At 41.5% G+C, this 13,923-nt stretch overlaps 3 protein-coding genes across 3 annotated transcripts; all 3 read left to right on the forward strand.

Moving 5' to 3' along the window:
- Positions 1-172: 172 nt before the first annotated feature.
- LOC6496013 lies at positions 173-2,621 on the forward strand. The gene is made up of 8 exons (XM_001960004.4): positions 173-319; positions 371-655; positions 712-878; positions 945-1,337; positions 1,408-1,584; positions 1,647-1,933; positions 1,991-2,136; positions 2,192-2,621. Exons 2-8 carry the CDS (start codon positions 382-384, stop codon positions 2,521-2,523), a joined length of 1,776 nt encoding a protein of 591 aa, XP_001960040.1. The 5' UTR covers positions 173-319; positions 371-381; the 3' UTR covers positions 2,524-2,621.
- A 2,345-nt stretch (positions 2,622-4,966) lies between these two features.
- Positions 4,967-5,586, forward strand: LOC26515085. Its single transcript, XM_014908601.3, has 2 exons — positions 4,967-5,024; positions 5,084-5,586. Exons 1-2 carry the CDS (start codon positions 4,982-4,984, stop codon positions 5,380-5,382), a joined length of 342 nt encoding a protein of 113 aa, XP_014764087.1. The 5' UTR covers positions 4,967-4,981; the 3' UTR covers positions 5,383-5,586.
- Positions 5,587-6,277: 691 nt separating this feature from the next.
- LOC6496014 lies at positions 6,278-7,103 on the forward strand. The gene has a single exon (XM_001960005.4). It carries the CDS (start codon positions 6,758-6,760, stop codon positions 7,007-7,009), a length of 252 nt encoding a protein of 83 aa, XP_001960041.1. The 5' UTR covers positions 6,278-6,757; the 3' UTR covers positions 7,010-7,103.
- Positions 7,104-13,923: the final 6,820 nt, after the last annotated feature.

Raw genomic sequence — 13,923 nt, forward strand, 5'->3', positions numbered from 1 at the left:
GAACGTCCATCCAGCTTAATAATATGGGGCAGTCATACTTTGTATGACCACAAAAACAAACATAACGCCACAAACTTTTGCCCCAAATAGAAATAAAGCCAAGTGTTTGATGGCCAATCACAATGAAAACTTTGTCATTCAAACAATCTACCTTTTGGGTTTCCTTGTCACTTTTTCCCAAGCTCCTTACCTCAGACAACAACGTCCACTGGACCTGTACACACATATTTTAACCTTTGGTAAATTTGTAGTAAAATTTAACATCCCCGTTTTATAGGTTTTCCAACCTTCATTTTATTTACATTTTAATCGAAGAGAGGTAAGGTTCAAGATGAAAATAAACCTATTATTAAATAAGGATAATTTGCAGAAAGCCTCATAATGACGTCAATTGTTGAGGCTCCAAGGAGCAAAGTAGACGAACCGATTCCGATATGGATGAAGATCGACTGGTCGCCGGAGGTCCTCCATGACATATACCGGGATTGGGGTATCTACTACTCCCGGCGCCGTCGGGAGAACTTCGCGATGCACTATCTGAACAAGGCACTTGATCTGGAGCCCTTGGACCACATGACCCTCTACCAAAGGTGCCAGACCAAGCGGAAGGCGGCTCAGATGCTGGGAGCTCTGTCCGACAGTCGGGAGGCTGCCAGTGAGTATTGCAAAATAAATAGTTGATGATAAAGTATAATTAATGTCTATAAACAGAATTGTCCATGAAGGTCACTGGAGAACCGAATGCCAAAATAAACTTGGACATTTGCGATGTTCTCTATGAGTTGAATCAGTTTGAAAACAGCAAAGCTGAAATGCATAACAATGTTCGAGTTTTTACTGGAAATAAGAGAAAGAACTTTGATCAGCGATTGCTAGTGGTTAGTCTTAAATTATTACCTTAAAGTTGGTGCAAGAATTTTAGATATTAAATATTTGGAAACTAGGTGGACGAGGTGATCAAAGATGTGACTGGCGAGGCCATGACTGCCTTTTTCTCAAAAAACACCAAAACCGTCAACATCGTCAATGATCTAATGAAGGAAAAGCAAAAGGTCGAAACCCGTCCCCTCTGGAAGGTCCTAAAGGAGCAGGGAGCCTGCGATGTTCAGAGTATTCCCGAAATCGAAGAGGTTCTGCTGTCGCCCATGGAGATTGCCCGTCGGAAGCGGGCCTTCAACATTTTCCATCAGTCCTACATTAATGATTCCTGGGTCGATGTGCTCTTCATGAAGATGCTATGCAAAAATCCGACCCTCTTGCTGCCCCAGTGCAAGGAGTCCTCATATATCCTGTATCAGATCAGCAGAAAACAGTACGAAATAGTTCGAAAGTTTATGGTACGTTGTAATCCGGTCTCCGGCTCAGGCAGGACTTTTAATCCCGGTATTTATTTCTTGTCCCTTGCAGAAAATGTTGCAGTCCCGCAGTCCGCTGTACCTGGTTAATTTCCTTAAGTATCGAAACAAGGCCATGTCGGACAGGTACCGAGAGGCCTACCTGTACCGTGTTCAATACCAGACTCATCGCAACATGAACCAGGTCCTCAAACAGATTCGCGTCCTGCGCAAGCACCGTAGGGTTAAGGTAAGTCCTGCAGCTGTTCCAAGGGCCTATAAAAATATAAATTTAAATATCTAATCCCCCAGCAACTGACCAAATTCGTTGAGGAGGTAATGGGCGATTATGTGGTATTGAAAACTTCGCGTGTCATGTGCTGGAAATTTGAGTTTCTTAACGAGGTTTACAATACCCTGGCCCTGGCTTTGGCTGAGCAGCTTAGAGTTCCCAAAAACCTGGTCCTGGGAACTTCAGCCATACTTACCCTACTCCGCTTGCCAAAGGATAAGGTCAAGGACTTTGTGTCCCTGGTTTTCGGGGATCGCTCTACGCATCCAGAACCCGATGCCGCCGATCCGAAAGCTACCCGAGCCAAGTAAGAGATTTTTTTAAACAATAATATATTTTTTAATTGGGAATCATTTTTTTATAGAAAACTCACCGCCCGCTTGGAACATCGTATGATTTTTGCCAAGTATTCTATTGAAAAATGTTACCTTCTGCATCAAATATCGCAATCGCATTTGGACCAAGGACGACATTCCGAGTGCGTCTTCAACGCTCGCAAAGCTATTAAGGGTATATTTTAATATTAAATAATAGTACTTAATTTAAAAATAATTGATTTCTCCAGAGAGCAAGAACTGCAATAGCAATATATGGAAGTTCCTTAGCATTATACAAATTGTGAAGGCCAATGCTGTTTTGCACAAACTGGAGCAGACCAAGGAGGCTTTGGAGGAGGCTCTGCCCATTGCCCATGATCTGGATGCCCCGGAACTGGTCCATTTCACAGAGGCCTGCATGAGTTGCAACAACGAGGATGCGATCACCAAACGTGCCACCTTGATGCAGTCTCGTAGGGAAAGTCGAACCGAATCCGTGGCCACTCATTCGTTGGGCAGTCGAGATGGGGACTCAGCAGAGCAATCCAAGAGCAAATTATCCACGGATAAGTTTTCCTAGATAGTTTCTCTTTTTTATTGTTTTATTATTGAGTTTCTATCACTTTGGATTAACTTTACACTCGAAAATACATGAAAACACCTCCGAAAAAAAGGCTTTGTTCATTCAAATTCTTTCTTTATCCAAAAACTAAGTGATTCCATTTTGGCACACGTGTGTTGTGCACTTAAGTATTTTTATTTGAGCTCAAGTTGTACCAGGTAGAGTTGGTAATGCATTTGCTATCTTCATGGCCGACAATAAAATGGCGACGTGTGATTAAAACTTTTATTTTGTCCCACATTTTAAGAAAGTCTCGCCCAACCACACACACTCGCTCACCCTCACTTATATATACCTGGAGGAAGGTGTCGTAAAAATTCTATCAACTCGATTAAATTATAACAAGTGGATTTTCATGTTTTTGTGCCGCATTTATGTGTTTTTATTGTGCTAATTTTATGCGAGTCCTGGCGCGGTGGGCGTCTCAAGGAGCAGCTTCGGCTCCTTGGGCAATTTCGGCATGGAGCTCCTACCCACACACACCCAGATATAAATACACACACACACTCACAGTTAAAGATAGGCACCTGGCACCTGCAATAATACTTGGCACACATTTAGTGGCAGCATTTAGTGGCACACTGCGGTCTCAACGACAACGACGACGAAGTTCATTCTTGGGACATTTCCACTCTGGCTTTCCCGCCGCCACACTTTGCCAAAGTTTTCGGCCTCCCCTCGACCTACAGCCTAGTGGCAGCAACTGCCACCTACCCACCTGGCTGGCGGTCTGGTTGGCCTTGCTCGGCTTTTGTCTTATCAAAGTTTTTGGCGCGCATGTGTTTATGCCACAAATGGCACTTTTGCGGCAGCGCATTTTATTTTTTACTGCCACTTTTCGCCATTTGGCTTTATCATTTTTATATGTATCGTATATATACACTTATATATACAGGAGTTTATATAAAAAACCGCTGATAGGCTTGGTTCTGGCCTGGGTCAACTAGCCTCATGAATGGGCCAACGTGGCGTATACTCTATTTTTTGTAGGGGCTTCAGATTTCATTATACTAGCTCTGTTTAGAATTACTTTTAATACCTAAGGTATGATTTCATTTTTCTCCTTTTGAAAAGTCCCATTTCCAAAATCCTATTCCATAAATCCCTTTAGAGCTCCATTAACCCTATTCTCCATAGGTCGGATTTAGTCTATATCCTTGATGGAGTAGAGGAATTCAAATTGCCGCCTAGTTCGTTTTTATTGTCCTCGAGTCCTTTTTCGGCGAAAGGTGTGCAAGTTAACTAATGACCCTGTATTTATATGACAGGGGAAAGTTTATAAATATTTATGGGCTGCTGCTGCTGTTGCTTCGGCTCTGTATTGCTTACTTTCATCAAGCTCGAACTCATTTGCTTATTTTAAAATTCCGAGCAGGCGTAGTTTCATTTTTGACACCCCAACAAAGTCCCACCAGAAACCGATGTCCCCAGACCATTTCTTTTTTGGAAGGGATCTGCTGGTGCACGTTGTTACCATTGTCACGCACACACGTACTATATTTTTTACGCGCATATCATATTACATCCTGCACACACACTCATACACTGTGGCATTCCCTTGATGTTGGCTTAAAGGACCCTCCGACCCATCCGACCCCAACCCAACCCCTTTTTCAAGCCGCGAAGGGGGGGCCCAGTCAGAGTAAATAGAATCACGTACACTAATTATCATCGCCATTGCACGAAGGGCGCTCAAAAATATATATTTTTATTAATTTCATCAAGGTAACGCCCTTCGCCATATACAACCCCCGTCCCATTCTCCAAAAAAGTTGCGGTGTTGGGTGAAAATTTTAATTGAGATCCCCGTTTTACGATACGAGCAACGAGGAACTATTTGCCCGAAATTGATGATGCGGCTTCCGATGATGGGAAGCTGGGTGGCTGGTTTCGAATGCAAAGTGCGTACTAGGATACGGGATATAGTAGTTTTGAGTGCTACGATAAGGTGGTATATATAATTAGCTGCCCCATTGGGTATTATGTGACATCAGTGCGTAGTTTGTGTAATGTGACTCATTGAATTGATAAACCAACTTACGTGCCATCCCATTGGAAATTCTACACCAATTAAGTATGCAATCGGAATCCGTATAGAGCAGTTTATATTTTGAGCTTTTTAAAGTGGTAATTGGAGGATTTGGCGCTGAAATAGATGGTTAATTGAACATGCAAATCAGGGTGAATCATTGGGGAATACTATACGAGCTATAAAGTTTATGAAGTGCATTCTCAGAGCGAGATAAGCCCAAGATATCACAGTTTCTACAAGATAATGCTTATCTTGTAAGCTTATCTATCATATGTATATATTTTGTATTCTACAATTAAATCAAAAATTTTATTTTTTATATTTTGGGTGTAAGGTGTAAATAGGGAAATAAATCACCAATCAATTCCAAAGGCCTTATCAAATATGGGCTTAGACAAGCAAGGTTCGACCACCATCGATTCTAGAGGTACTTCACATAAATCGCCGATTCCCGATAACAGTTCCAGTGTAGTTTTTTATCTCTAGATAAGAGCCAGAGCGTAATAGGCGGAGATTGGCAAGAAGGTGGCTATAATAGGAAAATCCGGCAGTGCCAAACGAAACGCGTGCGGTGCAACAAGTCAACTGGTATTAAAATCGCAATGGATCACCGAACTCGGGTCGAAGTGGTGCAAGTACCTCCCATGGCGCAGGGCCCAACCACGGTAATTGTTCAGCCACCACCTCCACCACCGCCGCCCAAGGAGAACGGCTGTTGTTGCTGCCCCTGCTGTCCCTGTTGCTGTGGATGTGGCGACTGCTGTTGCTGCTGCACCATCATGTGAAAAAAAAACCAAAGAAAGTGCCACAAAAAATACAAGAGATGAAGGCTGGGGAGGAGTGAGGCTGGGAGCCTTCAAACAAAGGACCTCAAAAACCCTTAATGCGTTACGTTAAATTAACTTTCTATGTCTATGACGGCCACCCACACACACACACAATTCACACACACTTTTTTAGTGCAATAAAATTTTACGATTTGTTATAAATAACGCTTTGTACTTCCACTGCTGGCTTGGGCTGAGGGCTGCCCCGTTCTGGTAACATATTGTCTTACATAAATCTCAATGCCAAAAAGACCACATAATAATAAAAAGCCAAATTTAATAACATGCCACAAAAATTTGTAGTTTTATGACGCCGAATGAGCCGAAGGGGCATGTGGCATGGGGCATGGGGCGTGGGGCATCCAAGCAGCAATCCTTTTTTTGGCTGCAAATGCCCACCACATCATTTCAAAGTTAGTTCACATTCCGAGTTATTATTTATATGTTTCTCAATTTGCCAATAAAAGCGGAAAATGTGTCAAGAGTGGCAAGAGCCAAGTTGGTGGCACCACAGCAGCTATAGCTCCGTGGGCCTGCTGCTCTCATTTGATAAAGGATTTTATGACTCTTGGCTCTTGAATTGCAACCGCAGCGTCAGAGTTCTCGCCCCAAATATTTTTGACAAGGGTCCCGATGTGGTGGCCATTGAATAAACGGAAATGGCAGTGGCAAGTGGGTAGGGGCATGGGAGTGGGAGTGCGATGGGGAGTGCGTATTACTAGTGTTGGCCCGCTCATTTAACATAATTTCAGGCCCGTTGTCTTTCTTGGCCAGAAGTTTATCTAAAGCCCAAAAAAAAATATTACTCATACGCAACGTGATACGGCGGACGGGAAACAGTGGTGGGGAAACAATAGTAAAGTGTATGAATTTCAGGTTTTAAAAACTTTACTTAATTTAGTGAAGTAGCTAACCAGTTTTAGTAGTATTCCCTTAAATGGATAAACAACATTACAGTTTAATTTTAGTTTAAACATTTTTGTGATAAATTAAAACGAGGAATAATATATGAAATCAAACTCAGAAAAGAGTTATTATTATTTTTAATTATTACCTCTTGAATATTCAAATTCAACCCACTGTCTTTAGCTTAAATTTCAATGTTATTTGTGTGTAATCGGGACACCTCATTGATCAAATGCCTACCGGCTTTAGATAAAAATGAGTAAGATATTGGCCACCACACCAAAAGCCAGCCATTTGCGATCGATGTTTCAGTAAAAGGCGCGTCACCGACCAGTGTTCATTTAGTCGCATAGTTTATGCCAGTTACTAGTCAGTTACTAACTGGCACTTCCTTTAAAAAAAGTACAGAGAGTTGAAAGGAAACAGGATGTACAACGCAGGCTATCAAGTGGATGTGATCGATCCGTACTACCAGCCACCCGTGGAGGTCATCAATGTGGTGCAACCACCGCCGCCCGTGGAGGTGATCATGCCGGCGTCCACCTACCAACAACCTGTGGTGGTGGTGGAGCAGCCCAGCTACCCACCGCCCGGTCCCCCACCAGGACCCAGTGACGCCGAGTGCTGTCTGATGTTGGGCGCCTGCTGTGTCCTGGAGGAACTATGTGTCATCTCATAGAGATATACCCCGCTCGTGGAATAATACCTGTAATGATTAAGAACTGTGTAACTTTTATGATAAATATAGACTGAAGCCAAGGTGACAAAACGGAGTGATGATTCAAAGTTTTAATCGGAAGTCGGACTTAAAGGTTTCAGATTTGGTGAATGAAGAAGTCTGTGATAGTTAAAGTAACTAAACAACTGTCCTTGTGACTAAGTGTGTACCTTCACCTCTTGATAATTTAATCTATACAGACTTTAAACAATATTACCGCCTTCACTTGGTATTCCTTTGATCGAAATCCATGATATTATAAAATATCAAGGCAAAATCTTTACATATAGATAGGGAAATGAAGTTACAAAAATATCTTGCTGATATCACGATGATAACAGACTGTACGATATGAAACAGTGAACTTGCTAGGCTCTCTAGAACTAGAGAGAGTTTTCAGAGCATTTTTTATAGCAATTCATCAACTTTCATCATAAATATCAATGAGAGTATATTTTTATTCTCTCTACTATCTTCACAATAAGAGTTCTGAAGGATAGCCCTGTTTACTACCGGATTTTTCGCCTTTTCAGCAACTGTCAAAGGAAATGCGCTGCTTTTATATACTCAGAGTCATATTCATCCCCCTTGGTGTGTGGCAGACCACGCCCAAGTCCATTTCCTTGGGTTTCCTTTTAATAAATATAAAGCGTTAATTTGCTGCATAATTGCGCCCTGCCATGCCCAGGGATACAGGACTGGAGAACTTCAGGACCCTTGGTGTCCCAGTTAAGTAGCGCAGCCTCGCACTCCGCCAGCTCAACTCATTTGAGACGAACTGGAAGCGAGGCATCGCTGTCTATCCCCCATCTGGACTCCCTTTTTCATGTCTTCAATGACAGTTATTTCATTTTTCTTGTTGATGTCTTTCCCTGCACTCATTAAATCAAGTTAAAAAGGCATATAGCCCTGGCAGTTGTTGCCGGGCTGATGTTGTCGCTGTTGCCGTTGTGGCTGCTGCCGTTGCCATTTCCGTTGCCATTTCCGTTGTAAGGCAAGCTGTTGGAGTTGTCCTGGCCCCCAAACACTCTCCTTGTGTTGTTCTTGTGGCTGTCTTGGCGCAGTTAACAACAAACAGGCGAACGACAAACAAGCAACGACAAAGACACCAAGACGATCCAAATTTCAAATAACATCACACAGAAACTCACTGAAAGGAAACAATAAAGCCCAAATGAACGAACGCAGAAAGCGAAACTCCTCTCGGAGTCGTCGTTTTTCGACTCCTGACTTTAATTATAATAACTTGGCAAAGGAGTCGTCATGTCCTCTGACATCCTGACTGCCTTTAATGGCAACACCGCAAATGGTAAAAAGCCACCGAACACCTGACAAACAGCTACTTGTAGTACTCTTGGAATGGAGTTGCCTTTCTAAATGATTCGAAAAATAGCTACTTGGCTCTTTTTTTTTTGGAAATGTTCCTCTTGGGAAATGGCTGAGTCACCTGTCAGATATAAGGCTCTATTTCAATTTTCTTTGTAAAGGAAGGATATGTAAGAAGGCTTGTTTCCTTTTTGGTTTTAACTTAAAGCCACTTACTGTTTATTTAAATTCAAACTAATATTAAAACCTTATTCGCTGTAATGGATACTTTCAATAATAATAATAAATTATTACTGTTTATTTAAACACTTACTGTTTATTTAAATTCAAACTAATATTAAAACCTTATTTGCTGTAATGGATACTTTCAATAATAATAATAAATCATCCCCGCCACCGATTTAATTTAGATTTGGCCGACTTTCCGAAAGCCTCTTAGAGCCAACCCTCGAATGTGCAACACAAAAAGTTATAATCACAGAGTACAAGCCCAGAAACTAATGCATATTTCGTGTTTTGTGCTGTGGAAAACGGGGACAATCCACAGCGGTTGGCTGGCCAGTCAGAGTCACCCACCCACTCTGATATCCTCCCCTCGAAGTGCGACTTCCTGGTGGCTAGATCCTTATACTTATAGTTGAGTTTGTTGCATTTTCTTGCAAGTAATTTTGTTATGAGTTTTTACTGTTTTCGGGCGCCGTAATCCTTATAAATGAAGCAGCAAATTTGATGCTGCCCCGTGGTCCTGTCGTCTCATCCTCCCCGTGCAACGTGTCACCCTCTAAGGACCACGGAGCAAGGAGCAAGGACCAAGGCGTTCTAGTTGATTCCCCTCTATTTACCACAGTTAGTTGACTTAATGCATTCGCCTTCATTTCTCTGCTAATACACGTTAATAACCTCTGAGCTATGAAATTTCTCTCATTTGTCAGGATTTAAGGACGAGTAAGGCCGGAAAGGGAGTCCTGGACACCATCCTGGGATGGAAAATTGCAATTCTATTGTATTTTGGTTTTTGTTGTTTCTTGTGTATTTTTGGCTTTCTGGCCATGATGATTTATTGGACCAGGACGTGAGGATGCTTCCGTGAGTAATGTGGGTGTGTCCAGTCGGTGGCACAGTGGGCGGTTTGTTGCGCTCTGGCTCATTAATTTCTGCCTAACTGGCTCATTAAAAATTAATCCGTCATGAGACTTGGCATCGATGTCTAAAATATATTTCAGCGCAGCTTGTTACCGTCAGATCGGCTTGAGAATTAGAAGCTTGCGAGGAATTAACAGAAAACGACTTAAGCTCTTATTTGAAATCAATCTGTAACTGATGGACAGATACTTTCTGGTTTAGACAGCAATTAACACATGTTTTTACGCAATCCAGTTTAATTAATTTTCAAGAGATTGCAAGAGACATTTCAAGAAAGAAAGGAGAAGGTCACCTTGACAGCATTTCATCTAAAAATGTATATTTTTAGAGAAAAGGTAAGCCCACAGAATGTCTGCATTTAGCCACGCATTATGACACTCAACCCAGTTGCACTTACCACCGTTTTATTGTTCTTGTTGCAGGCTCCTTTGTGCTGCATCACCTGGCCAGAAAGCCATAAACAATAAAAGGTGCAAATAGAGAGGGAGAGAGAGAACTAAGCACTGACCTGCTAAGTGCGGTTCGACTCCTCACTCGTGGCCTGGAATGTCAAAAGTGCAACATTTTCAAAAAGTAGAGGGGTGTTCCAAAAAAAAATATTGAAATGAAAATATAAATAATTAAAAAATGCAATAATATAAAAAAATTACAAAAATATTATAGCTCAAAATTATATACAATATTTCTTAAAAAATATCTTGTTTTATTTTTTTATTTCTTAACCCAAATTTAAAATAAAAATTCTATTTTTTCCAAGTGCTCTTTATTTTGAAATAGCAGTACATCTAAAAGATGAAAGAAAAACCATGGGGCAAGCACGGAAAAGCTGGAAAAGTGCAACAGCAACAACAACAACAACAATAAGCAGAACAATAACTTTTGGGTGACACATTTGGCAATGCGTTTTTAAACTGGCGAGAAAACAAAACGAATGTGGCAGCCACAAAAACAGAATAGAACACTGTGGCAGTGCTAGTGGAAGTGGAAAAAGTCAGTAGCGGCAGTGGCAAGTGGGGAAAAGTTTTTCGCATTTTTTAGTTTCGGCCTCGGCACTGAATTGCACTTAAAGTCACCGCCAGTTAAAAACTTTCGGTGAGGAAAACTAAGAAAAAAAACTATAAAAATAAAAAAAAAAAGAAAAGCGGGGCAAACTCTTGCATAGAGTGCGAAAGAAACAATTGAAAACTTTATTGCTTTTGGCTTTTTCACTTTTTTGTTCGCAAGTATGTTGCGTCACACGGAAAAGGAGCCGTTGACAAAAAACCCGAAAGTGATCAGCTGGCCGAGAAGGAGACAGCCAAAAATAAAATAATAAAAAAATATAGGAGACATGAACAAGAAACTTTTGGTGCTTTTTATTAATTTTAGAACTGGAAAAGGGAAGGATGTAGGAGCAGATTGAGGGGATATGGTAGTCCTAGACGCAAGGACAACTCTCAGCAGCTGCGGTCAAGCTGGGGCTGCCCACTAATTGGCCTTGTGAAAATATTTGCTACGCTTATGAAAACAGTTGACCGCCGTCAGCCCTACGACCCTTGAAACAGAAATGACACCCAACCACCCGCAAAGGACGAGTGGCCCAAAACAGTTACACTCACACATGGGGAGCAGCACACACGTGCACTCCTAAGCAGCAGAATGTTTATGGGGAGAGAGATCAGGAACGGGATGGACAGGAGGATAATATTTTTTCCAGTTTTTATAAGTTACAAGCCTCATTAGTCCTTTCTTAATAAAGAAAATATTAAATTCCAAATAACAATTATCCTGAAACCTATTTCCGCATAAACGTAATTGAAGTTCCAGCAGAGCCACCTCCCAACCACCCACACATCCATAGCTCCTGGGTAAGCCAGTCCAATCACAGACACATGCCGGGCCAGCCGCAGGACCCTGACAATCCCCGCCATCCTGCCACTGACCCGAAACCCATCCCCTCACCAGCAAACACCGCAATTTTTGTCAACTGAACTAATTAATTAATTGTGGGCGGCCCGGGCATGGCCTTCCAACAATCGAGACCGATGCGGAACGAAAGGTTCTGGATTGCGAGACCGCCCCGCCCCGCCCATTTGACCAACCGCCCGCCCACTTGCTAACTGACCGGCAACTAATTTTTATATTTATGAGACCGGGGGACGTTGGCCTACTGCGTCATAAACTGTGTTGTGGCGCTTTGTTTACTATGTTGTTTGGCTGTTTTGTATGCATGAGTGTGTGTGTGCCACCCAGTGGCACCCACTCACTCTGGCTAGTGGGCCATGTAAAGGACATATTATCCTTGCCGCAGACTCCATGCCGTTTGGCCAACATAAAGTTGCATGTTCAAATTTTTAGTATCTTTGTGTGATTTCATGCGTTAAAGCAGAATTTTTATTTCTTTCCCGTAAAGACAAACGATCCTATGGGTGTAGAAGGGGGTATACTATACCATACTATATGCTATATGCTGGATAAAAGTTTTTTGGGGGATAGGACACACAACCACCCATCCACCCACACATTTCGTTTAATTTTCATGTCGCGTTGAAAGTTTCATACAAGTATTTATGGCATATAAATGAAATATTTGCGACGAGGGTAGGAATTGGGCAATGTTTGCTAATGAGGGAGTTCGATTTGCTTTTAAATGGTTAATTGGACTGAGGTTTTGTGGAGATAACCCTCGTTTTCATACGATATGGACTGGCGATGTTGCTTGAATACCAAATGCCCAGTAAGAGGGTCTTTCCATCAACAACTATTATCAGATTGGGATGGGATTTAATGGGTGTGTTTAATTAAAAAGGTTAAGATTTTGGATTTTATTTATTAAGTTAAGTGGAAAATAAAGTAAATAAAACAGAGATCCTTTCCTTAAATTCTCTTATCCAAGACCTATATAAAAAAAATATTCTTTTGGATTAGAAATCCATTTATTTCTTCCCCCGCAGCTACAACACAATGGTCTCACGTCTTATGTATTTCCCCAATTTTAATATTTTATTATCATCCATTCGATTCTGGCCGAGATGATGAGAATGGGGAGCTATTAATGCATATTATATGCATTTTTTTAGGAGCCCCATTCAAGACAGCCTTTAATGGCAAATATAAACATGGAAAGCTCGCCAAAATCGCATGCGACAGGAATTTTAAATCATTGAATGCGAAATGACAAAACATTTTCATTTTCATACAAATTGGGGGAATTTTGTAGCAGCATCTACAGCTTTTTCTATTCCACGATGTCGTTGCGAAATCCTATTCCGGCATTGTTTCGATTTTCTATTTTTTGGGGGAGGATGTGGGTGGTGTTCGCCATTATCCTGTTCATAAATTTGTGGCGCCTGCAAATATGCAACGGAAATTGCGAAAGCCACACGCTGCTCCCAGATTATTAAGGGTTGGGACGTCGCCCCCTGGAAGAATCTCCAGCTGGAGTTGAGATATCTGGTCTTGTCCTGGGGGGAGGGATTAGTTGCCGTCGTCCTTGTCAATGCATTTCGTCTCTTGATATTATCAAAAACTCATTTGCCTTGGCCACTTTCGGAAGCGACGCCTGGAGCTCTTACCAAGGGGTCCAGGTCCAGATGATTTATTATCCTTCATTCCGTCCTCGCCGCTGCATGCGTCATCAATTTTTAGAGATAGATTTGCATCGCCAGGGGCCATTAGGCAAAGCTTGTGTAGCTTGTAGATACTTTGTTCGCATATACATATATCCATATCCTTTGCAGCAACTGCAACATGCAACCGCAAACATTTATTAAAACGAGACCTCGAGCTGACCATAAATAATTTTCTCTCTCTCGGCTTGTTTTCTATTTATCCTAAAAACTCAAATATTACGCGCAAATATTAATTAAAAGCCACCAGCCAGCAAAAGTATCTCATGGCTACATAACCGCTACAACAACCACTTAATAAACGCGCTTAACATAAATTAAAAACATACGAGTATGTTAGAATAGAAGTGGGAATGTGCAACAATTGAATATAATAGATTTGTTGCAATGTTTTTTGTTTACCCCACCATGTTGCAGCTGAAATAATGAATTGAAAAATGTGCGGCCGCATGGAAAATTAATTGTAATGCATTAAAAGTGCAATACAAAATAATTCCATGCTGTTTTGCTGCCGCGGGTGATGTGTGGCAAGAGAGCAATGCCAGAGACAGCAAAGCTATTCAATTTGTACAAATTACGGCCAAGAGTAATGAGTGCAGTTTGGTATTTACATATGTACATATGCTTCCTGGCTTTCCGGATGAATGGCAACTGACTTATCTTCTGACTCACAACGCGATGAAAAGTTTCTGCAAATATTACTCATACGTAGTGTAAGCTTTGAGTCATAGGGGATTTGGAAGAAAAGAAAACCCCCTTGTCTAATAGATAGTATGGCAAGTAAATAGATTGTTTTTG

Source organism: Drosophila ananassae, chromosome 3L, assembly GCF_017639315.1.
Source record: "Drosophila ananassae strain 14024-0371.13 chromosome 3L, ASM1763931v2, whole genome shotgun sequence".
In the NCBI taxonomy this organism is placed as follows: domain Eukaryota; kingdom Metazoa; phylum Arthropoda; class Insecta; order Diptera; family Drosophilidae; genus Drosophila; species Drosophila ananassae.

Bases quoted from the DNA above. Each gene is read 5' to 3' on its own strand.
- LOC26515085 (XM_014908601.3), top strand. From the start codon at position 4,982: ATGGGCTTAGACAAGCAAGGTTCGACCACCATCGATTCTAGAG. The intron at 5,025-5,083 runs GTACTTCACATA...TTTTATCTCTAG, and splicing joins GACCACCATCGATTCTAGAG to ATAAGAGCCAGAGCGTAATA.
- LOC6496014 (XM_001960005.4), top strand. From the start codon at position 6,758: ATGTACAACGCAGGCTATCAAGTGGATGTGATCGATCCGTACTACCAG.
- LOC6496013 (XM_001960004.4), top strand. From the start codon at position 382: ATGACGTCAATTGTTGAGGCTCCAAGGAGCAAAGTAGACGAACCGATT. The intron at 879-944 runs GTTAGTCTTAAA...TTTGGAAACTAG, and splicing joins TTGATCAGCGATTGCTAGTG to GTGGACGAGGTGATCAAAGA. The intron at 1,585-1,646 runs GTAAGTCCTGCA...CTAATCCCCCAG, and splicing joins GCAAGCACCGTAGGGTTAAG to CAACTGACCAAATTCGTTGA.